Source organism: Pleurodeles waltl, chromosome 3_1, assembly GCF_031143425.1.
Source record: "Pleurodeles waltl isolate 20211129_DDA chromosome 3_1, aPleWal1.hap1.20221129, whole genome shotgun sequence".
In the NCBI taxonomy this organism is placed as follows: domain Eukaryota; kingdom Metazoa; phylum Chordata; class Amphibia; order Caudata; family Salamandridae; genus Pleurodeles; species Pleurodeles waltl.
The window spans coordinates 1584876149-1584901495 of NC_090440.1; the positions used below are offsets into that span (position 1 = coordinate 1584876149).

The window sequence follows — 25347 nt, forward strand, 5'->3', positions numbered from 1 at the left end:
AAATATTCTGTCAGCTGTTTTTTTTTTTTTAGAAATTTGAACTGCATAAACCGTGTTTATTAGACGAGCCTGAATTGGGACTACAGTCCTGCAAATTATGCACCCAACATTTGTTCCCTGTTGACACAGGCTTTGCAAGGTAACAGCTGGTGAAATGTGTGTTCGGGGTGGGGCAGACACGGTATCGTAATATGTTGGAACTTTGAATGTAGAAAAATGTGTGATTACTCCCTTAGTCTGCATTCTGATGTGAAAAATAATGGAGGGGAAAAACTGAACCCTGGAACAGGCGCTCTGCAGCAAAAAATCTACTGCGTGTATTACTACCTTCCCAAATATTTGGGCACTTAGAATGAATTAAGTTTTAATGTAGGTGTGCAAACCAGTGACTGCAGTCCCACCAGTGACCATAGTCCCTGAATCCTTTCTCACTCTATAAGCATGGTTTGTCGTGAGGCAGTTGATCCTTGCATCTCTCACCTCATTTAGACAAGCAGATATTTTATTAGTTGTTGAAAAGCTAAGTACGGTATTTTTGTGGCATGTAATTAAAATTGTAGCAAGGATTGACACATTTTTCACTTGCTCTTGAGCAGGTGTGCTTGCATAGCAAACATTTCTTATATTTACGTGGAAGTGGTTAAGGTTATGTCTACATGGTAGAGAAGTATATTCCCTGTATTTGAAAACCTTTTCTGCAACGAAAAAGTGTCCCTTTTAAGACATTCTCTTTTTATATTGAAAATATTTTACAGGACCTAAAAAAAGCAGGTTTGCTAGTTTTTGCAAACAAACAAGATGTGAAAGAATGCATGACTGTAGCTGAAATCTCCCAGTATCTAAAGCTTACTTCAGTTAAAGATCATCAGTGGCACATACAGGCCTGCTGCGCCCTTACTGGGGAAGGGTAAGATCTTGCTTTTCTTACAAATGTTTTGATTTTATTTGTTCATGTACTATGCAAATGATTCAAACTATAAGAAGGTAATTTTGTATGAGCCTTTTCCTAAAGCCTATGACGTCTTTTTATTTTTTTGTGATTTTTGGGATATTGATCTGCATTATATTTCTTTAGTTTATGCTGTTCATTTACAGTAATTCCTACTTCATGTTTGCCTTGGATATGTACCGGTTACTCTGCAAGACGATCAAATAGTTTGTGTTCAGTGTTTTCTTCGCATATCTAATGGTTAGGTGTTCCAGCTGTTTACTAGTAGAAGTTTCCCTGGCATCAAAAAATATCTGATAGAGACTTCTAGTTGCAGATTCCTTACCTTAGAATTTCCCCCAGGCATCAGACTGGATCTGGAGACTTTTCTTCAAGCAGCACCCCTGTGCCCTGTTAGGTGACATCGGTCGACAACGTCATGGTTGCTGTGATGACGTCCAGGTCATATATATATAGGCACCACCCCGGTGCGCTGACGTCCGTTCTTTTTTTTCAATGGCAGCCTACGTGCAGAACCAGAGAAGAGCTTTCCCTAGTCATTTTTTGACTAACTGTGACACTTTTGTCGATTCCTTTTGACGAGTTTGGATGCATCAAGGGATGTCCTGAAAGACCTGATTCAAGCCCTGTGACTCCTGTCACCGAACGATGTCGGTGACGGATCCACATCTCCTCTGAGTGCGACCATGACCCGAAGTTGTGCTCCCAGTGTCAAGCCATGAACCCGAAGGCTTTGAGGAAGCAGTCCCTGAAGCTCATGGCGGCCCAGCACTCGACTCCACATCGTACCTGTTCTCGATCAAGAGGAAGGTCAGGAGATATGTGGTCATCACCACTCTCTTCCTTTTTTTTTTTTAAATCTGTTTATTAAACATTATACACACACAATAACACGTTTAGCCATTGATAATTTTTAAATTTGTTTACACGCATTTGTAGATCACTACAGCGCAGTTGCGTGATACGATTCCAAAAACACCCTTGAAAATTATGCGACTAATTAAATAACTAAGGTCACAGCTAAACACCGCTAGCATTATTCCTAATGTTGGATACACCAACCCTGGAATGTGGGATAAAATAAAGAAAAGATCCAATTGTTACACTTTGAGGACGGGGTAACACAGTTGAGATATTGGTTGTGAGGTATAGTAGGGCGAAAAGCCGTTTTAGGGATAAACAAAGTAAAGCATGCAATGCGTGAAGACGTGGTCCCTGCGTAAGCATCCAAAAGTGCCGCCTCATGTCGTTACGAGGGGGCATGGGGGGGAGAATGTACAGAAAGAACGTGGGTAGGGGGGATTGAGAATACTATACTGTAATTATTAAACCGGAGGGTGATGTCTTTGCCCTTGTTATTTTATTTTATTTCAATTGTTAAGGAGGGTATATGTCATCCCTGTTTTCTATCGCTACCACGAAAGTGTCCCAGACTTCGGGGCCATCCTGTAGTAGGCCTTTGTATTGCAGTAAGCGTAGTGTCTGAGCTTCGGCTTGTGAACGGCTGTGCAAGTCACGTAGCCAGGCAAAATGAGATGGCGCGTGTGGGGCTTTCCAGTGTGTGGCTATTAGGCGTTTGAAGACAACAAATGCCAAAACGATAAATCTATGCCGGTGTTTATCGCCTCTGGCGCGTTGGCGTATGCCAAGTAGACATGATTCAGGGGTAGGCGACAGAGTGTGAGATGCAATGTCTGCTGTGGTATTTGTGACCCGATGCCAGGCTGAATTTATGGGGTGACAGCTCCAAACCATGTGATAGAAATCTGCTGCCGGAGCAGCACATCTAGGGCATGACGGGTTTGCGTTTGGGTATATTCTTTGAATGCGGGCCGGAGATAAGTATGCCTGGTGAATATAATTGAATTGGGTGTAGCGCAACCGAGGGTTGCGAGATATGGACTTAATCGTTGTAAGAGCCGCGATCTATGTTTTATGTGATAGTATTGTAGGGAGGACCGAGTCCCAGCGTGCTTTAGCGAGCTGTAACGCAGAGCAGACTTCCGCCATCAGTACTGTGTATAATTTAGTTATGATACCGTTTGCGCTACCCATAGTAAGAATAACAGTTAGTAGTTGGCATTCGGGTGGTTCATTATTGCCGGATCCCCAGAGGTTATTGAATAGTCGTTTAATAGCGTTGTATGTGAGGAAGGCTCCTGTGTGCATAACTCCAGCAGTCACTAGGTCTGCGAAGGTGCGTAGTTTAGAGCTCGAATAATAGTCGCCTACATTTAGAGTACTTATGTCACGCGTATTGTGATTTAATGATAATGCTTGGGTATTCGGAAGTTGAAGCAGTGGCAGCAGAGGGGAGTAAGGGGGTAGAGGGGTCTTACTTTGAACGTATCTACGCCAGCAAAAGCGAGCTGCCTCTAGCAGTATAAGTTTTGAGGGTAGGCGGTTAGGACCAGATAAGAGTGAGGACAGCAATGTTTGCGGGGCCAAATATGTTTGCAGCATTATGCATTCAGGGGAGGGGGTCTCTTTGCGCCATGTAGACACCCATAGCAGCTGTGAGGCTGCGTAATATCTCTCGAAGTTGGGCATGCCCAAGCCTCCTGCGGATATTGTGTTGTGGCTAGCGCTACTCTACGTCTGTCTCTGCCCCATAATAAGTCAGTCAATAATGAGTGCAGTTTATTAAAAAACGCCTGTGGCAGACACAACGGCAGGGCAGTAAAAAAATATAAGAACCTTGGAAGTATGAGCATTTTAGCTATTGATACTCGGCCCATAGGGGATAAGGGGAGCGAGCCCCAGAATGACAGTGAGCTGCGAGTAGAGCTGAGTGCCCTATCAATATTTCCTTCTTTCAGGTCCGCAATGGAGTGATAGATTTGGATCCCGAGATATTTAAATGTATTGTGTGACCATGGGAGTTGATATTGCAGTAGTGTCATGTGAAGGTCTGCTAGTATGGGGGTAAGAGGAAAGATACTTGATTTGGACCAATTGACGCATAAACCAGAAGCCAGGGCAAAGGAGTCAAGCATTGATAGTACCTCAGCCATGGAGGTGGAGTGATTGCGCAGGTATATCAGGGCATCGTCCGCATATAAGGATATAATATGATGTGTGTTGGATTCAGAGATGCCCCGTAGATGTGCGCAACTGCGTAGTTTAATTCCTAGTGGTTCCATAGCTATGGCAAACAATAAAGGGGATAGTGGGCATCCCTGTCTGGTGCCCCTGCCTATGGGAAACGCCTCAGAGATAACACGACCATTTTTGACTCGAGCTGTGGGTTTAGAGTATAGCGTTTTGATCTATTGTAAAAAACCGGGGCCAAATACAAACGCTTTAAGCGTGCGTAAAAGATAATCCCAGCTCAACGTATCAAATGCTTTTTCAATGTCTAAGGAGAGGGCTACAGCTTTTGGCTCTGTGTTACTGTGCATTATGTGAAGCAGTCTTCTGATTTTTAAGAAGGTACTTCTCCCAGGGATAAACCCAGACTGGTCCGAGTGTATTAAACTTTCTAAGTGGGGCAGTAATCTATTTGCTAGTATTTTCCCCAGTAATTTACAGTCTGTGTTAAGAAGAGAGAGTGGCCAGTATGATGTAACATCTAAAGGGTCGCGGCCTGCTTTTGGGAGAACAACTATTAGGGCTCTGCGCATGGATTCCGGTAGTAGTAATTTATTGCGTGCCTCATTGAATACTTCTATGAGGGGCTGTAGCAGATGTGTAGCGTGGGAGTTAAAGTACTCTACCGGTAAGCCATCTGAGCCAGGGGTTTTGCCTCGTGCCATTTGTGTTAGTGCTGCGCGCAATTCTTCTATTGTAATGGGACCGTCCAGGGTAATGGCATTGTCTATAATATGTTGGTTGTGAGAGACTAACGTTAATATATCAGTTAGTTGCTGCTCTGACGGGGGGGGGGAGGTGTATATAGAGTACGGTAGTATGTTGAGAAGGCGTCGTTGATTTCAAACGTATTGCACCAATAGGTGATGACTGCGAGGGTTGACGGGCAAGCCACGCCAGTAGTCTACCTGATCTATCCCCCTCAGCGTGTTGTCGTGTCATGTAGTGTCTATAGTCGTGTTTACCCAGTCTAGTATCTGCTTCATTATAGGCAGCTTTAAGCGAGTTCAGTTCAGTTAATGTAGCCTCGCCACTGGAGACCTCGATCTCCGCTTTACGGAGCTTAACCTCTAAGTCTTGTAGTTCTTTAGTAAGTATCTTCTTTACCCCTACTGTGGCTGCGAGGCAGTGGCCACGTATCACCACCTTGTGGGCGTCCCATTCTGTAGCACGAGATGTTGTTGTGTTTTTATTTAGTAAGAAGTAATCAGCCAATTGTTTGGACATTTCCGTATGGAAAGGGGGATCTAAGAGAATTTCTGGCTGCAGTCGCCATGTTGGTATGCAGGTATGTATGTGGCCCCAGGCCATTATTGCGCATAATGGGTTGTGGTCCGATATAGTGCGTGCCAAATATTCGGTACTGCACATCTTCTGGATTACGGATGCGGACACAAAGATCATATCTATTATGGTGTATAATTTGTGTACTGGGGAATAGTTGGAATATTCGCGGTGGGTAGGATGACCTATCCTCCAGATATCTCTTAAATCATTGTGAGAGGCCCATTTTGCTAAATCTTGAGAGGCTCGGTTGGTTGAAGCTGCACCCAGAGGGGGAAACGAGCGGTCCATTTGAGTGTTTAGGACACTATTAAAGTCGCCCCCCCAGATGCACTCTAATGCAGGATCACTGAGACTGCCGGTGGTAAGCGTTTTCAGGAAGTCACCTTGGCTAGAGATAGGGGAGTATAGCGCTACCAATGCTAGTGGGGATCCGTCTAGGACACCCTCTAGTATCACATATCTGCCTTTTGGGTCCCATTGTGTGCGAGTCGTAGTAAATGGGACCCCAGGGGCAATCCAAATCGCTGCACCCCGAGCAAAGGAAGAGGCGGTGGTGGCGTGTAATTGTCCTTTCCATTTTAAGCGTGTATTCTCTAATGTGGATTTAGTGAGGTGTGTCTCTTGTAGCAGGGCAATGTGTATTTGTTGTCTGTTAAGAAATGTATGAATCCTTTGTCGCTTTTGCGGCGCTGCCATGCCCCTGATGTTCCATGTGAGTATCTTATATTTCAAGATTCCCCGTTGTGTTTGAGAAGCCATAATGTATTTGTAGATATAAATAAAACGGGGAGGTGTTTGTCCCCCGGTCCCATTATGGGAGTATTACAACGATTACCTTCTAAGACCAGCCAGGCAGCGTTCGCAGCATTGTTGAATGTGAGCCTATTGGTGTAGTGTATGCGGGGTGGGTATTTGCGGATGTGTTTGCGGTAGAGTAGCGTGTGACAAAGCCAGTAACCAAAGAAAAAACAAATGCACTTGAAAACAGTATATAACAACAACAAGAAAAATGAAAAAATGAAAAAAATTCCGGTCACTGCCGGCATGGGAGAACAGTCCATATGGCGCGTGGGGGGTGCCAAAAAGCATTCGTGCAGAGTGAAAAGATAAAGTCACCCTGCCCAAGTTGTTTATGATGCTGAGTGGGCCGCCCAGGCCCGTGGTCGGGCCGTGCGCCGCAGCCAAGGGCCCGCAGTGTCGCCATGTTTCACTTGGACATCTGGGGGGAGGAAGTCCCGTTATCGTTTATAAGAAGCAGGGATGAATGGATCTCGGATGGTTCAACCAATATCGTCTGCTGTGCGCGGTGTGAGTGTAGGGCCACGTGTGGAATCCGCCGAGTCAGAAGTAAGGTCATGGTCTGGTTCCCCTTCAGTTTGATTAGACAGGGTGGTTGGTGATGTATTAACGAATCTAGACGTGGCTTGCAGGAGAAGGGAGCGTTCAGTTTGTGATTGTTCCGGTGAGGGTTTAGCGCCTTGCTTTTTACGTTGCTTCCGCCTTGTCTTAGGTGGATACCAGCTGTTGCCTGGAGTTTCTGTGTCTATTGGGTCGGCAAAGCCCTTGTCGTGTAGCCAGGTCCATGCATCTTCTGGTGTAATAAAGAAATGTACACGGGTGTCATCTTGTACTCGGAGTCTGGCTGGGAACATCAACGCATATTTGATGTGGTGTTTGCGAAGGCATTCTTTGACACGATAGAAAGAGCTCCGTTTCTTCTGGACTTCTGCTGTGAAATCTTGATAAGCAGTAATCATTGCATTTTCGGAACGCATCGGGCCGGATTTGCCAAATAATTGTAGAATGAGGTCTCTGTCTCGATAGTTAAGGAGTTTCGCTATCAACGGGCGAGGTTGAGCGCCAGGCGGAGGGGGTCTTCCCGGAACCCTGTGGGCACGTTCGTCAGAAAAGAACTTCGGGATATTGTCTTTGAGAATTGTATCCGTAAGCCATTGTTCTATGAATAGTTCTGTGCTGGGGCCTTCGACCCGCTCAGGAAAACCTACCAGACGTATATTATTGCATCGAGACATACTCTCCGCATCCTCCGCTCTGCGTTTTAAGAGGTCCACCTCCGTTGTTAGGTGTGATAATTGCGATTGTAGATCTTTCACAGATCGGGGTAGTATTGCAGAGTCTTTCTCTAATTCAGATACCCTGTTAGATAGTGCGTGTTGGTCGGTTCGGAGTACGTTAAGGTCTTCTGCTACCAAGCCTATCTTGGCTTCTAGGGTGGACTTAGTGTCTAGGATAGCTTGCAGTATCTTCTCGAACTGCGACGTGTGTGATTGTAATGTGATGTCCATCTTCTGCAAGGCCAGTTGCATGGACACCTGGGCGTCAATGGGAGGGGGGGGTGTCAAGATCCATTTTACCCGGAGGTGCACGTGGGGTTTTTGGTTTGACCATTTGGCAAATTGGTTTCAGGAGTGTCCAGACAGTATAGGACCAAGTGGAGACGATGCAGGAGGGGTGTTCATGAATTGCTACCCGTGACGCAGTGAGGGCGCTGTTACGGGGGTCTTAGGGTAACAGATAAAGCAAAAAGTGATATTCTGATGGCCACAGGATAGTATACCAGGCGTGAGAGACCATTCACACGCCACCGGATCGGGTCTGTAGGCGCAGGCGCGTGATTAAGATGCGAGCTGGTAGGTATCTGGTGGAGAGGTGGGTGCACTGCTGCTTTGGATCGAGTTTAGCACGTGACTCAGCTTCTGGCAGCAGATGGGGTGTACATGTTGTGTCACTTTAGACGAAAGAGATGGTGTTGTCCCGGAGTCTCACAGGTGTAGCGGGACAGTAGGATAATTGAAAGTGACACATTTGGGTAAGATGAGAAGCACGTCACTGGACAGTGCAGCCTGGGTACGAAGGGCAGGCTGTCCAGTTGAGGGTCAATGTAGAAGAATGTGTGGGTGATGGCCCATTATATTAGCAAGTGTTAATACAGGTAGGAGGGCCACTGCACCTCCACCCCCGGCACACCACTCCAGCGAGCTCACACTCAGAACAACGGCGTGGCCTCAAGCGATGGGGTCTATAGGGTTTTAGACGTGCCCACACTCAATGGTGACAGCACTGCACGGGAGGTAGTTGATGTGCGGAGTGTAAGCACATATCCACATGCGCAGCACACAGTTTACAGCTTAATTAAAGGTGCGCACCCACCTCAGTCATAGTCCGCAGGGCTGCGGCTTTTGCAGTATGATCTCCCGATCGGTCGTAAGTTCAGTCTCCAATGCAGGTCCCTTAACAGTGGGGTGTTATTATATAGACCACAGGCACGATCGCGGGACCCGAGCCGATTGTGCAGCGGGTGCTTCGTTCAGTATACCGTTGCTGCCGCTGGTATAGGTCCCACTACCAGCCAGAGTATCCAGGGCACATCAATGTCGAAGCTTGTCAAGCGGATGGTAGGAGGAGTGCACCGTAGGGCGGGGCATCAGGCCCCTATCCGTAGAGTATTGTTTAAGTAGTGGGGCAGCCTCGTCCAAAACGGCTGCCCCGAAGTGTGGAGCCGCTCCTGTCCCCACCAGTCGGAGCAATGTTACTGCGGCACGACCTCCGGGCCGGCCGCGGGTGCATTCATTAAATCGGGCACTGGTACAGCAGTGCTCATCCACGCAAGCCTCCCTGCTGCCGTTGTGGATGTAAATCCGGCCGCCCGGCAGCCCGCACACAGCATCCAAAGCGGGTGCGGCGGCCTGAGCCCAGACACGGGGATCAGTGGAGGTAGGGCCGCCAATGGCCCCAGTAGCAGGCGTGCCCGCGGCCCAGTCTCCGGGCCGGACGTCGATATGGCCGCCGACGCGTGGGCCAAAGTATGGAGCCACTCCTGTCCACCCCAGCCGGGGCGATACCCCCGCGGCCCAACCTCCGGGCCGACCACGGGTGCAGTAGTTGAAACGGGCACCAGCCCGGCAGCTCCCGTCCACGCAAGCCTCCCGGCTGCGGTTGTTGACGTGAATTCGGCCGCACTGCCGCCCGCCCGCAGCTTCCAAAGCGGGTGCGGCGTCCGGAACACAAACGCGGGGACCAGTGGAAGTAGAGCCGCCATTGGCTCCGATAGCAGGCGCACCCGCGATCCAGCATCCGGGCCGGTCGTCGATGTGGTCACCGACGCGGTCCGGAGTCGGCGGCACGGGCTTACGGAGGAACTCAGCCCCGGTCGCGAGCACGGCCGCGGCCTCCCTGGAACACGCTTGCGGTGCCCAAAGTAGGTGTGTTATCCGGATTCTGGATACGGCCCGCAGCGCGGACCCAGGCCAGCAATTTGAGGCGATGCCCGCGACCCTCTTCCAAGGTGCAGGCACCACTGACAGGATGTTTTTTTGGGCCAGGGATCGGAGCTGCAGTTTATGCTGCCGCTCCGGTCGCCATGTTGGCCACGCCCCTCACCACTCTCTTCCTTGTCAGTCATCTGGACATTCGGGTCACAATAAGAAGTCGAAGAAGGCCAAATGTTCTTTGTCTTCACCCCGTCGCTTGGCTGAAACGGGAAGTGTGTTGACGCTCCATGCCTCCCTCTTCACTTCTGCGATTTTCCGGGAGCCAGTGCCACCCCGGCCCAACTTGAGGAATTTTAGCAGGCCATGCCCCTCATCTTTGGGCAGACCGACCCACCCTTGGTGCCTTTGGGCCCAACGGAGTCGGTGAGGGCCCACTCTAGTTCCAAGTCAACAGCTTCAGCCCCGACTCCGAAGGGCACCTCTGGATCCATTGCTGCCCTGAAACCGGTCGTGCCAAAGCGATTTTCCCCGGCGTCGGGTCAGACGTCGACACTCCTGACATCGGTTGGGCTCACAAACGACATCTGTCCTGTACTGATCCACAATGACCTGGAGCCAGAACGGCATCGCTCAACGCTGATTCAGTTTTCCATGGGCTCTCCTGGGCCCAGGGTGGATCCTGACCCCTATTGCTATGGGTATGGATATGGGGACAGTATAGAGGGGTCGCTGGACCCTTTAGAATACCAGCTTGACCCTGATATGGACTGGGTTCAGGAATTGGTTGATGCCAGTGGGTTGGACACCTCCCCTGACGCTGGCATGCTTTCTCCCCGTACTGTGGCTATAGAGGAGGGAGTGCCATACTCTGATGGTGAGAAGGGCTGCTGAGTTTTTGGACCTCGAGCTTCCTCCTGTAGAGGTCAGGACTAACCTCCTGACCAAAGTGCTTCAGCCTGGGGCTTCCAATTCGGAACCCCTCCTTCCCTTCAGTGAAGCCCTTACGGATGTCCTTCTGGGTACTTGGTCCAGACCCAGCATAGGGGCTCCTGCACCGACAGACCTAAAATTCCTGACCCAACACCCTATGCCTGAGAGCTTTGTCATCCAGGCTTCGTCTTTCTTTGGCACATTCCCTACCGCTCCCCAGACAGAGAATCAAAAAGACTGGACAACTTGGGGAAGAAGATGTTTACGTCCACCAGTCTAGCGATGCGGTCCGTGACCACTGTGCGCCTTTTGGGCTGTTACTCCCATACTCTCTGGGATACAGTTGCACAAGTGCTGCCTCGAGTTCCGGAGGAGGACCTGACTGTTCTCTCCGAAGCCGTAACGGGCAGGAGAGATTCAGCGAAGTTCATGATTCGTTGTGGACTGGATAAGACAGACTCACTGGGCAGATCGGTTGAATCGAAGGTGGCCTTCAGGTGCCACACCTGGTTGCGAACGTCTGGCTTTTCAGTGGATGTCCAACAATCCTTGATGGACATGCCCTTTGTTGGCACACATCTCTTTGAAGACAAAGCGGACTCCGCGCCCAAGTGCTTTAAGGATTTCCGGGCTAAGGCTCGGTCACTTGGCCTCACAGCTGCTCCTCGCCCCCACAGCCCACCTTCCGCTCTTTTTTTGGCTACTGAAGGGGCACCCAACCACGTTCCTTGCCACCCAGCTACCGACCCACGCGTGCTGCACAGCCTCGGCGCAGCTGTGGATTCCCACGAGCTTGGGGATCAGGGAGCCAGCGGGCCACCCATTCCACCTCACCCCCTCCTCTGCCTCCAAACCTTCCTAGTCCGTCAGAACATCTGGGACCAGTTGGCGGCAGGATTCACCTACCCGACTGGGAATCCATTACCACAGACAGGCTAATACATCTCCTTCGAGACATCTCCTCCAGCCATGCCACCATCATACGATCATCTGTCCGAGGATCATTTGGCTCTTCTTCACGAGGAGTTCAAGGCTCTCTTGGCCATGGGAGCCATAGAGAGGGTCCTTGTGCCAGAAGTAGGTTGTGGTTGTTTTTCCGCTACTTTCTGGTGCCTACAAAGCATAAAGGCCTTTTCCCTGTCCTAGATCTCCGGTCCCTCAATCTCTTCCTCAAGAAGAAGTTCAAAATGCTGACCTTGGCTCAGGTCCTTTCTGCTCTGGACCCTGGAGACTGGATGGTAGCGTTGGACTTGCAGGATGCCTATTTTCACATTCCAGTTCTGCCGGACCACAGATGTTACTTGCGATTCATGGAGGGTCACGAGCATTTGCAGTTCACTGTGCTCCCCTTTGGCCTTACCAGCTCCCCTCAGGTGTTCACAAAAGTGATGGTAGTGGTTGCAGCTCATCTGCATAGGTTAGGTGTTCCAGTCTTCCCCTACCTCGACAACTGGCTGTTGTAGGCGGACAAGCCCCAGAAAGTCATCTCCCACCACCAGAGTATGGTGAGCCTCCTGCATTCATTGGGGTTCCCTATAAACATGCCGAAGTCACACCTGACTCCCTCTCAGACGCTCCCTTTGTTCGGAGCTGTTCTAGACACAGTGAAGTTTCAGGCTTATTCTCCTGAAAAGAGTCCAGGATATTTGGCTATGATCCTGATGTTTCAGCCTCTATCCTGGATTTGAATGAGAATGATTGAGGCTGCTGGGCCTCAGGGCCTCCTGCTGGTCCAACATGCCAGATGGCATATGCAGGCTGTGCAGTGGGACCTGAAGTTTCAGGGGGCGCGCCATCAGGGGAATCTCTCCAACATGATTCAGATGACGAAGAGAGGCCGCAGGGCGCTCATGAAGGGTAAATAGTCCTGGTCCTCGTTTTGGGAGTTGCATAGAAGCTTGCATCCTGAATTAACAGGGTCGATTATTTGGCTGGTCCAAACCGGATAAGTAGGTATGGGATGGGAATCCAAGAAATGGAGAAATGGGTTATTGAAGTCACAAACCCAAAATTATGATTTGTAGGCCACACACTCTAGTATGAGTATTTTGGTCATGTGGTTTAGGTTTGGGTACTGTTTGGAATATAAGGTGTAGCTGGGGTGATTGCTATTGGTTTGTGTTTTTGTTATAGTTTATATTTTACTGTTTGATGAATTTTCATGAAGCTTTCAATGTGCTGCTTTTATATTGCAAAATCCAATAAAATATATATAGATAGATAGATAGATATAAAAGCTTGTGTGGCGAGTAGTGTGGAAAGGTGTTTTTGAGGGAAAAAAAAAAAAAGGCAAGAATTTTTCGTCACCCAGAAAGAATATAAAGATTATCTTAAACCGAGGGAAAGAAAAGAACCTTTGCTTCATTTCAATAAGTGCACTCAAAGGGCTATAGAATTTGCCCGTTGAGCCACAGCTGCTTGTTGGCTACCTCTATGAAACTGTTCTTTCTGGACATCCACATTCATGTATTATGTGTTATGCATGTATCAATGATGCATGCATCATTTTTTTCAAAAATCGTTTTTATTTGAGTTTTGTACTTATTAACTAATAAAACAACATAGGTCACTAACGTGTGCATCGCCATAATTGATTTAATAAGTAAAGAACATTTGCATAAATATTCGCTTTGTAATTACAGCCTAACCAGAATTTACACACATTATTTATCAGTCTGTATAAATCTCTCTCCTCTTTCAAAAAGTTGGCATGCATAAATTAACACCATCAATGTCCACATGTTCATTGAAATAGGTTTCCCAGCAACCCCAGATCCTACTATGTTTGCAAGGACAATAATGGGTCTTATAAATCGGCAACTCGAGCAATCTACATCTGTCCACACCACACCTTCATTTCAACAGATTTGTGTTGCTGCATTCATGTGAGCTGTGCAGGACACACTGGAGAAGGTAGAGCAAACATCCCCTGTAGACTTCAAAGGATGCTCTTACGTGAGATTTCACAAGGAACGGGCCTGAACACATCTTAGAAATGGAGAAGGAACTGATAAGGGAATCTTGAAAAGTGGGGCTGGGAACCTGAGATTAAACCTTTGAGGCACATATCACTGTGGCTGAGGAAAAGAAGCAGAAACCAAACCAAAGTAAAAGTAAAACCTAAAACTTTAAAGGCCCATACACTTAATCACATTCAGTGTCTGGAAATAGACTTTATGAAGGGGATGTTGGGACCCCAAATATTGTCAGCTGCCAGGCTGTATGAGGAGGGGAAACTCTTCAAGACTTACTCTGTGGCACGAAACTGGACAATGGAAAGGGGCGTAACCACTCCCCTGTCCATCACCACCTCAGAGCTCCTCCAGATAGCCCCATGAATTCTTGCATCTTGAATCCAAGGTAGGCACAGATCTTGGGGAGTACCTGCGTTGCCATGTTTGGGAGGTGATGTCACAGCCCCCTCCTGATAGATGGTCACCTGGCTAGGTGACCAGTCCCCCTTCCAGGGCTGTTTAGGGCCTCCCTCTTGGGTGGGTCCTCAGATTAGACGGGCAAGACTCCAGCAGGACTCCTCTGCACCGTTTACTTCTGGCCACTGGAACCACAAATGGACTCCACAGGAACCTACAGTCTGCAGCTACAGCAATGACTACAGCAATGACTCTGCTCTGCAACATTGTTTCTCCCGCTCCTTCCAGCAACTGCATCATTTCCCCAGCTGTGCATCCTCTGAGGGTGGTAAGTCTTCAGGAAGCAAAAAGGAATCTCCCTTGGAGTGAAGGAGTCACTTCCCTGCATCTGCAGGCACCAGCTGCAACGACGACCAGCTGTGTGGATCTCTTCTCATACTGAGCTGCTTGGATCCTGCATCATTGGTGGAGGTCTGGAGTGGTTCCCTTGGTCCTCTCTGCCAGCTGTCCAACTTTGGTGAAGGTAAGCCCCTGCGCTCACGCAGGACAGTACCCCTGTGAACTGTCTGTTGCTGTTACCAAGGTTTGTTGGCATCTCCTCCACAGGATTTTCAGGCTCCGTGTAGCCCCAGCCCCAAGCACTCTCCCCTGCGACGCACAGCCCTCAGTCTGCTTCTGTGACGTGAGACCTCTCCTCAGGTGTGCTGCGTGGACACCTCTGCGACTCCTGGGCTCCTTGCCTGTGGGTCGGCTCCCTCCTCTTCTTTGGACTTTCTGCACTGCTGAGGGTCGCCTGGGACTCCCCCCATGGGCTGGGTGCCCCTGGACCTTGCTGGTCCCTGGCAGCTCCACTTTCCCACCAACCACAAAATTTACCTTTGCCATGGCTGGTTGGTTGTTTTTCCACACCACAGACTGACTGCAAATCTTCATTCGGCATGGGACGTCGACTGAATCACCCAGGAACTCTATCTGCTCAAGTGCTGCATTGCTGACCATCTTCGTCCCCCAGTCGCCCAACTCCTGCATCCACAGACTGGTGGGTAGTGTCTGCTGCTACCACCGAACACTCCAACGTGAACTGGACTTGGTCCCCTACTTTCCAAGACTTCCTCTTCTGAGCTCCACCTTTGGTTTTTTGCAGTCTTGTCTGGGTCTTGCAGTATCCTTCTCTGAATTTCATTGGGTTGGTTTGGGTAGAACTAGTAACTTACCTCTTCTCTTCTGGTCCTGGGGGGCACTCTGGTACTTGTGGGCTTCCTAGTTCCTCCAGCTCCCCTCTACCGATTCCACCTCCTTAGGTGTGGCTCCGACTTGCGCATTCCACTTAGTATATGGCTGGGTCCCTCCACCCCCAAGCCTTCAGTATTGCCTATTGCTTTTCACTGTTGTCCATTACTTTTTATGCCTATTTCTGATTGCTACTGTACATATATTCTGTGTTTACTTACTTCCTATTGGAGTATTGCCTATCTAGTATTTTTAGTACTTGTGTCACTAAAATAAAGTGCCTTTATTTCTGTAACACTGTGTGGTTCTTTCATGTGTGTAAGTGCTGTGAGACTACAATGGTATTGCATAAGCTTTGCATGTCTCCTAGATACGTTTTGGCTGCTCATCCACAGCTACCTTTAGAGAGCACGGCTTCTAGACACTGCCTACACTTCACTAATAAGGGGATACCTGGACCTGGTATAAGGTGATAATACCATAGGTACTCACCACACACACCAGGTCAGCTTCCTACAGGGTGAGCCAGTAGGGGTGGAGGAGCGAAGAGTCTAGGAGGGGTTATTTTATAGATCATGGTAGTAGAGTGCATTTGGGATGAGTCGGAGTCTGAGAGTGGAGATAGAGGATAGATTGATAGAAGTGTAGGGTGATGGTGAGACACAGTTAAGCTTCTGAGAGAGTAGTTTTTTTCCCTCATGTACAGCAGTACGAAAGTAATAAATACACATGACTACATAGTAATGGAATATGTTCATGGAATATATTGTATTGAGATTTACGTCGTATCATATAAACACAGACTTAAGAGTTGCAGTATTTGAAGTTAATTTATTTGTGTACTTTTATAACGTTATTGTATCTTTCCTCAATATTTCAGTAGTGAAATGCTTGAAGATAAATAGTTAATATAATATTTAGCTATTGTGATAGACAAAATAAAAACAGACTTGAGCATCTACTCAACTTATATATAAATTCTATAGCAGTGACCCATGAACATGTTAAGCGTAGAATAGTATACACACACATTTATATATATGTTCAATGGCATGTGTAGCTGCAGATGCACATGCTATGCATGATTCCGCCATCTAGTGTTGGCTTGGAGTGTTACAAGTTGTTTTTCTTTGAAGAAGTCTTTTCGGAGTCAAGGGATCGAGTGACTCCTCCTCCTCGGTCATATTGCACACGGGCATCGACTCCTTTGTCAGATTTTGTTTCCGCTATTGTGTTCAGACGTGTTTCCTCTCGCTCCGAGATTTCGTGTCTACCACGTGGAAGCCTGATGGATTGGACTCCATTTCTATTCTGCCCTCGGTGCCACGCAAAGTTTCCCTACACAGACCAACACCTGGTTTGTTATCTGTGTCTTTCTCCAGATCATAAAAAGAAGATTGTGAGGCCTGTCGATCGTTTCGATCCAAGAAGACCCTGTGTGATCGGAGAGCTAGAAGGTTAGAGATGGCGTCGAAAAGTACAGAACATCTCGATGTTATGAAAGAAGAACAGGCGCAGACAGCGGTCTCCATCCAAGACGCCGACTCCAAACAAGAATCGGATGAAGATAGGCCTATCAAAGCTGGACAGCACGTGAGTACGCCTGCCCCTACGCCCATATATAAAAAAAAAACATCAAAGGCTTTGGGTACACCACTGCCAGAGGGCCATGGTTTGACCTGAAAAGACTATTGTCCACCGACCTTCGGGTTCGGCACCGAAAAAGGCCACTCTGTTGACATTGGACTCCAGTAACTCTGTAAAGAGTTTTGTCTCGGACTCAAGTAAGGGCCTCACTCCTCGGAGTCAAAGCATCAACACCCTGCTTCAGAGCCGAAACAACCAACTCCATTTTCGGGACCGAAAAATCTTCGGAACCCCAAAAATCTTCTTCTACAGAAGATTCAGCCAATCCTTGAGGTTATGGGAAAGACAATCCAGGATCCACATCCACAAAGAGACTGGCAGAATTGTGACTGCACCTCCTCTGAAAACCAAAAGGAAGCTGACTTTTCAGGAACAATTGGACACTGCTCAACCACCAGCAAAAATGTATAAGCAGAAGCCAGTACCCGTCTCTAATTCTCCTCTTCATTCACCACAGCTTTCCTTTTCACCTCCACCCACTAGTCCACCACTGTTGCCTCCACCAATGCATTCACAGTACTTACATGGGTATAAAGTGGATCCTTTGATCTATACGACCCAGATCCTATTCCTGATAATGACCCTGATTTATACCCCTCCAAGCCTTCTCCACCAGAGAACACTACTGCATACATGCAGGTTGTTTCCAGGTCAGCTGCTTACCATGGGGTGCTTATGCACACTGAACCCCTAGAGGAGGATTTCCTGTTTAACACTCTATCCTCCACTCACTCTAGATACCAGTGCCTTCGTATGTTACCTGGAATGGTAAAACATGCAGACCAAATTTTTAGTAAGCCTGTCAAAGCTAGAGTAGCTCCTTCAGATTCAGTGGTAGTGAGTGCGGCTAGAAAGAGGGATAATAGCCAATCATCAGGGGATACTCCTCCCCCTGATAAGTAGAGTAGGGTATTTGATGTTGCTGGCAAGAGAATGTCTACACAGGCGGCCAACCAATGGCGAATTGCAAATTTGCAAGCCCTTCTAGACAGATACGATAGAGCCCACTGGTACGAGATGCAAGAACTCCTACAGCACCTCCCAAAGGAACATCAGAAAAGGGCACTGCAGATTGTAGAAGAGGGTCAGGCCATAAGCAATAATCGGATAAGGTCTGCCCTTGCTGCTGCGGATGCAGCAGCCAGAAGTGTCAATACTGCCATTACGATAAGAAGGCATGCATGGTATGTTCTTCTGGTTTTAAACCAGAAATCCAGCAGTCAGTACTTAACATGCCTTTTGACAAAAAACATTTGGTCGTGAGGTCGATACGACCATAGAAAAACTGACGAAAGACTCAGACACTGCCAAAGCAATGGGAGCATTATACATAGCACTGTATAGAGACTCCTTTCTCAGGCAACAATTTAGGGGATGATTCAAACCACAATCCTCTGAAGCCTCTACCTCCCAGGCAAAGCAGGGGACAACAGCAGCAACAATATCAGAGAGAGGGATTTAGAGGGCCTTACAGAGGCCAATATTTTAGAAACCGAGGCAAGTTCCAAACCTCAAGACAAGCAACTTCACCATCCAAATAGTGACTTATTTACCATGCCTCAACCCCACATATCTCCTGTGGGGGGAAGACTACAGCAATTCCACTCTTTGTCAAAACATCACCACAGACCATTGGGTGTTGTCAATTATCCGCAATGGCTATTGCCTAGAATTGATTTCTACCCCTCCAAATATTCCCCCACGTTACCACAGATTGTCCCCAGAACACAACAAGAAGTACAGTCGCTTCTACTAAAACAAGCAATAGAATTGGTCCCACATGCTCAACAAGGAACAGGAGTATACTCACTATACTGCCTTATCCCCAAAAAGGATGGCACTCTTAAGCCCATCCTAGACCTCAGATCTCTAAATCTGTACATCCTGTCAGAACATTTTCACATGGTAACTCTGCAGGACGTCATTCACTACTACAAAAATAAGGTTACATGACTGCTTTAGACCTCAAAGATGCGTATTTCCCTATACTCATCCATCCAGCTCACAGAAAATACCTCCGGTTCGTCATAGCAGGAAAACATTATCAGTTCAAAGTTCTGCCAGTCGGCATAACAACAGCTCCAAGAGTGTTCACAAAATGTGTAGCAGTAGTGGCAGCCTACCTGAGAAGGCAACAAATTCATGTCTTTCCATATCTAGACGATTGGCTAATAAAATCAAGCAATTTTATACAATGCCAACAACACACTCAATTCTTAATAGAGACCCTATATACACTAGGGTTCACTCTCAATTACCAGAAATCTCACCTTCAACCAGCATAAGTACAACCTTACCTAGGTGTTATTTTAAATACGCAAAAAGCCCCAGCATATCCAAATACACAAAGGATACAGGCTTTCCAAAATCTCTTACCACAAATACAGCCAAATCAATAATACACTGTAAGATTTATCATGAGAATTCTAGGAATGATGGCATCTTGCATAGCAATAGTACCGCATGCAAGACTCAATATGAGGCCTTTACAACAATGCCTCTCACAACAATGGTCTCGGGCACAGGTTCAATTGCAAGATCTAGTGTTGTTGGACCGCCAAACGCGTCCCTTCAAAGGTGGAATCTCAGCAATTTAATGAAGGGGCGGTCATTTCAAGACCCTGTGCCTCAGAACACAATAACAACAGATGCATCAATGATGGGTTGGGGAGCTCATCTCAACAACCTTACCATTCAAGGGGAATAGGATTCGAAACAGAAGTTTTCACACAAACCATTTAAAATTATTAGCTGTATTCCTTGCCCTAAAGGCTTTTCAACCACTTCTCAAACACAAGATTGTTCTGATAAAAACAGACAATACGACAACCTTGTATTACCTGAAAAAACAAGGTGGGACACATTCATCTCAACTGTCCCTTTTAGCCCAGACAATACGGAAATAGGCAATTCACAATCTCATTCATCTATTAGCGGAATATATTGCAGGAATACACAATCAGCTGGTGAATCTCCTACGCAGGAACCACCAACAGACACACAAATGGGAGATTCACTTTCAAGTACTTCAAAAGTACTTTCAAAAGTGGGGAACGCCAGAACTAGACTTATTTGCAACAAGTGAAATGCCAAAACTTTGCATCCAGACACCCACATCCCCTATCCAAGGGCAATGCTCTATGGATCAGTTGGTCAGGGACATTTGCTTACGCTTTTCCCCCCTCTCCCACTGCTTCCCTTTCTGGTCAACAAATTACGTCAGACATCTCTGACCATGATACTCATATTCCCAACGTGGGCACGCCAACATTGGTACACCACTCTCCTAGACCTGTCGGTAGTACCTCACTCCAAACTTCCAAACAGACCGGATTTGTTAACACAACAAAGGTCAAATCAGCCATCAAAACCCCAGTGCTCTCAACTTAGTGATTTGGCTCCTGAAGTCTTAGAATTTGGATACCTAAAACTTCCATTAGAATGTATGGAAGTGCTCAAGCAGGCATGTAAACCTACCACTAGACAATGTTATGCTAACAAATGGAAAATATATGTTTACTATTGTCAATCTAAAGATACAGATCCACCTACAGCATCAATACAAGATATTGTATGCTAGCTACTTCATTTGCAGAAATCAAATCTAACTTTCTCATCCATTAAAATTCATCTTACTGCGATATCAGCATACTTGCAGACTATTTAACACACCTCTCTATTCAGAATTCCAGTTATAAAAGCCTTCCTGGAAGGATGAAAACATAATATTCCACCTAGAACATATTCCACCTAGAACACCACCTGTTCCTACTTGGAATCTAAATATCGTACTCACCAGACTCCTGGGCCCATCTTTTGAACCTATGCATTCTTGTGAGATTCAATTTTTGACATGGAAGGTTGCCTTCTTAGTAGCTATTACTTCATTGCGAACAGTTAGTGAAATACAAGCATTCACTCTTGAAGAACCTTTTTTCCAAATGCACAAACATAAAGTTGTACTTAGTTGTACTTAAGACAAATTCCAAATTTCTACCAAAAGTAATATCACCTGTTCACATAAACCAAACAGTGGAATTGCCAGTCTTCTTACCACAGCCAGACTCAGTTGCAGAAAGAGCCCTTCATATTCTTGACCTCAAAAGAGCTCTAATGTACTATGTAGATAAAACAAAAGAATTTAGGAAAACAAAACAACTTTTTGTTGCCTTTCAACAACCACATAAAGGCACTCCTATCTCTAAACAAGGATTAGCAAGATGGATTGTTAAATGCATACAATTATGTTACATTAAAGCAAAAAGACAACTTTTGGTCACACCTAGAGCACATTCTACCAGAAAGAAAGGTGTGTATATGGCATTCTTAGGAAACATGCCAATGGCTAATATATATATAAATCTGCCACATGGTCTACTTCTCATACATTTACAAAACATTATTGTGTAGATGTATTTTCAAAGCAACTGGTCAATGTTGGCCAAACTGTCTTAGGAACATTATTTCAAATAACTACCAACTACTACAGGCTAGCCACTGCTATTTTTAGGGAGGATTAACTGCTTTGGAGTCTATGCATAGCATGTGTATCTGCAGCTACACATGCCATTGAATGGAAAATGTCACTTACCCAGTGTACATCTGTTTGTGACATGTAGTGCTGCAGATTCACATGCACCCTCCCTCCTCCCCAGAAGCCTGTGGTCGTTGTAAGTTTTATCATTTGTACATATGTAGATACATTTACATTTGTATGGATATCTATTTTTACTTACTACTTTTATACAGTACTTATATTCTTACACTCTATCACTCCTTCCTTCACCCTTTTGCGGGCAAACAATCAAACAAAGGAGTCCATGCCCATGCGCAGTATGACCGAGAGGAGGAGGACTCAGTCCTGTGACTCTGAAAAGGCTTCTTTGAAGAAAAACAACTTGTAACACTCCGAGCCCAACACTAGATGGTGGAATCATGCATAGCGTGTGACTCTGTACACTGGGTAAGTTACATTTTATATATATATATATATATATACACACACACTCATACATACATATATACATTTAACTAAGTAAAATATATATTTTGTTAAAACAGGTGTAAAGAGTAGGTATGTATTTTAAGTTAAAATGGGTATTCTACCTATTTGTACAAAGAAATACACATATCTAGGTGTAGGAGGCCTGCCTGGTTTTTAGTGGGTACCTAAGGTGCTTTCACCTTATACCAGGTCCAGTTAACCTTTATTAGTGAAATGTAAACAGTGTCTAGAACCAGGCTCTCTAGGAGTAGTGTGGATGAGCAGCCAAGGCCTAACTAGGAGACCACTGTATACCACTGTAGTCTGACAGTACTCCACACATAAAACTACTCAGTGTTACAAAACTAAAGGTACTTTATTTTAGTGACACAATTGCCAAAAAAATACCATAGAGACTATACTCCCTTCGGAGGTAAGTAATATACAAATTATATACACTTGTATGCAGAAATAGCTATAAAAAGTTAGAAAACAGTGCAAATAGTGAAAGTCACCATAGTTAGAAATGGGCCTAGGGGAGCACAAACCATATACTAAGAAAGTGGAATGCGAGAGTCTGTTTCCCACCTAGGCAAGTGTAGTGTGCAGAGGGGTGCTGGGAAAACACCAAAGGTAAGTGATAGAATCCATCCAAGAGCCCAGGAAAGCAGGAGTAAATCACAGTAACTTTCCTAGAACATACAAGAACACAAAAAAGAAGATCCTGCAAGAACCTGCAAGACACCAACAATGGATTCCTGGACCTGAAGACCTGTGGAAGAAGGGGACCAAGTCCAAGAAGCACTGACGAGTCCAGGGAGAACAGGAGCCCCTGCTAACCCGGATTAAGGTGCAAAAGAACCACCAGTGAAGAAGGACAGTCAGTACTACACCCAAGAATACGGATGCGGGTTCCTGGTTGGTGCAGATGATGTCCCACGCCGGATGGAAGATTGCAGTCTGGTTTGAGTCACTTTATTCTGCCAACAAGCATTGACGCACGCAAATCTCACGGTTAGCGGAAAATGTCTCTGCCCGGGACCAGGAGGGACATGGTGGACTCTACCCAGGGGGTGGGGGGGGGGGGGGAATCAGAGGAGGCTCTCAGCAACTCCGAGAGCCCTCAGAAGACCAGGCAGCGTGCACAGGAGTCCCACAGCACGGGGACAAAGAAGGTGCAAAAGGAGGTCCACGCAGCACTACAACAAAGGGTCCCACACTGCCGGAGAACCACGCAGGAAGCTGTGCATTGTCTTTGCTTCTTTGTTGCAGTTTGTATAGTTCCTGGAGGGTCCAGATGCAGTTTGTTTGGTAAGAAGGTGAAGTAAAGGATGCAGAGGATTCCTGCTGGAGTCTTGCAATCCGAATCTGAAGAACCACCCAAGAGAGAGAGAGACCCTAAATAGCCCTCAAAGGGTGATTGGTCAGCTACACAGGTAAGCACCTATCAGGGGAGGGCTCTGACGTCACCTACTGGCACTGGCCACTCAGATGCTCCCAGAGTTCCCTGCCAACTTGGAATCCAAGATGGCAAAACCCAATGACCCTCTGGAGGAGCTCTGAGCACCACCCCTTGGGTGGTGATGGACAGGGGAGTCACTGCCCTTTCCTTTGTCCAGTTTCGCGCCAGAGCAGGGACTGGGTGTCCCTGAACCGGTGTAGACTGAATTATGCAAGGAGGGCACCATCTGTGCCCTTCAGAGCATTTCCAGAGGCTCTGGGAGGCTACCCCTCCCAAGCCTGCAACACCTATTTCCAAATGGAGAGGGTGTAACTCCCCTCTCCCAAAGGAAATCCTTTGTTCTGCCTTACTGGGCTTGAGCTGCTCCAGCAACAGGAGGGCAGACACCTGTCTGAGAGGTGAAAGCAGCTGGGGCTGCTTCGAAAACCTCCGAAGGCCGTAATGGCAGCACTGGAGGTCCTCTAAGAGGCCCCCAGAGTGCATGGAACCATACAACCAATGCTTGCAAAAGCCTTGGGGTATGATTCCAACATTTTTGATACCAAACATGGCCATATTCGGAGTTACCATTGTGGAGCTGGACATAGGTAATGACCTATGTCCAGTGCATGTGTAAAATGGCGTCTCTGCACTCACGAGGTCCAGGAAAGTGGTCCTGGAAGTTGTGGAGGCACCTTTGCTAGTACAGGGGTGCCCTCACACACAGATACTCTGCACCCTGTCTTCAGGGTTGGAAGGCCTGCTATATGAGTGACTTATAAGTGACCTGGTGCAGTTTAAATGTCTGTGAAAGGGTGCATCCACCTTTTCACGCAGGCTGCAGTGGCAGTCCTGCAGAGCCCTTTGCATGGGCTCCCTATGGGTGGCAAAAGATATGCTGTAGGCCAAAGGGATCCTCTGGAACCCCAATACCCTGGGTACCATAGGTATCATATACTAGGGACTTATAAGGGGGGACCAGTATGCCACTTTTGGGTGAAATAGTGGGTTACCAGTATGCAGTGACAAAATTTAGAGGAGAGAGAGCATAACCACTGGAGTCCTGGTTAGCAGGATCCCAGTGAACACAGACAAACACACTGACATCGGGCAAAAATTGGGGGTAACATTCTAAAAATAGGGTACTTTCTTACGCTAGGTATATACATATAATGTAATTATAAATGTTTACATATACAGGGATATGCAGTCCGTTGCTAGTTGAGTATGGCGGTTATGTAGGAAAGAGCCAATTCTTGAGTAGTCTTCTGAAGATATGGTAGTTATCCATGTATCTTAAACTTGGGGGTAATAATTTCTATAGTTTGGCCGCTAGAACAGCTTGAATAGAGAAAGATGTACCCCCAATTGTCTTTTTCTTGCACGGTGTTGTTTTGAGGGGGGTGCCAATCTCGAGCTCGGGTTTCTCTTTTGAATGTATTTTGTGATTTTATACTTGATGAAAAGCGGTCCTGTTCCATGTATTTTTTTGTGGGTGATTCAAAGGAGCTTGAAGATAGGTCTTCTGGCAACCAGTAACCAATGTAGGGCCCTCAAGGCAGGGGAGGTGTGGGCTTGTGGCTTTACATGTAGGAGTAATCTGGCAGCCGAGTTCTGATTGTGTTGTAGTTTTTTTCATAGTAGATAGAGATGATCCATGGTAGAGGCCATTGGCATAATCCAGTTTAGATAGTACAAGAGAGATAGTAGCCTGCACCTTGTGTGGAAATCCGAGGTAGAGGCAGACGAGTCATTGAGTTTTCATGGTGATGAATCTTGATCTTGCTAATTTGTCCACTTGAGCATACATTGTTAACTTGTAGTCCATGTTAATTCCAAGGTTTCCAACTTCCTTACATACTTTAGGAGGTCGTCCCAAATTGTCATGAAGGGGGGTGAGGGGTAGTGTGTGTAGGTAGTTTTGAGCGAGTTCATAAAAAAAAAAAAACTAAAAGTGCAGTTATATTTGCCTCGGTCCGCTATGTAACCTTACCTACTATCAAAGCGCATTTGTAGTTAGGCTAGTAAATACACAGTTTGTTACGGTCAATGGCCGGTCCTCATAATTATAGATATGTCATTTTGGGGGGTGTTAGGAACCTACTGAGGCTTGGATGCAGGGAGCACATCTCACCCACTTTTCTTCAACTGAGTTTAGCCCAGTTTGTCTCCAGTATCTTATTGTA

General features: G+C 46.7%; 1 protein-coding gene across 1 annotated transcript in view; it reads left to right on the forward strand.

The window, feature by feature from the left end:
• ARL5A (ARF like GTPase 5A) overlaps nt 1-25347 on the forward strand; it is a 133221-nt gene that overhangs the window by 87435 nt on the left and 20439 nt on the right. The window contains exon 5 of the mRNA XM_069225182.1: nt 756-907. Coding sequence (XP_069081283.1) covers nt 756-907 — 152 coding nt within the window. The remainder of the gene's footprint in view (nt 1-755; nt 908-25347) is intronic.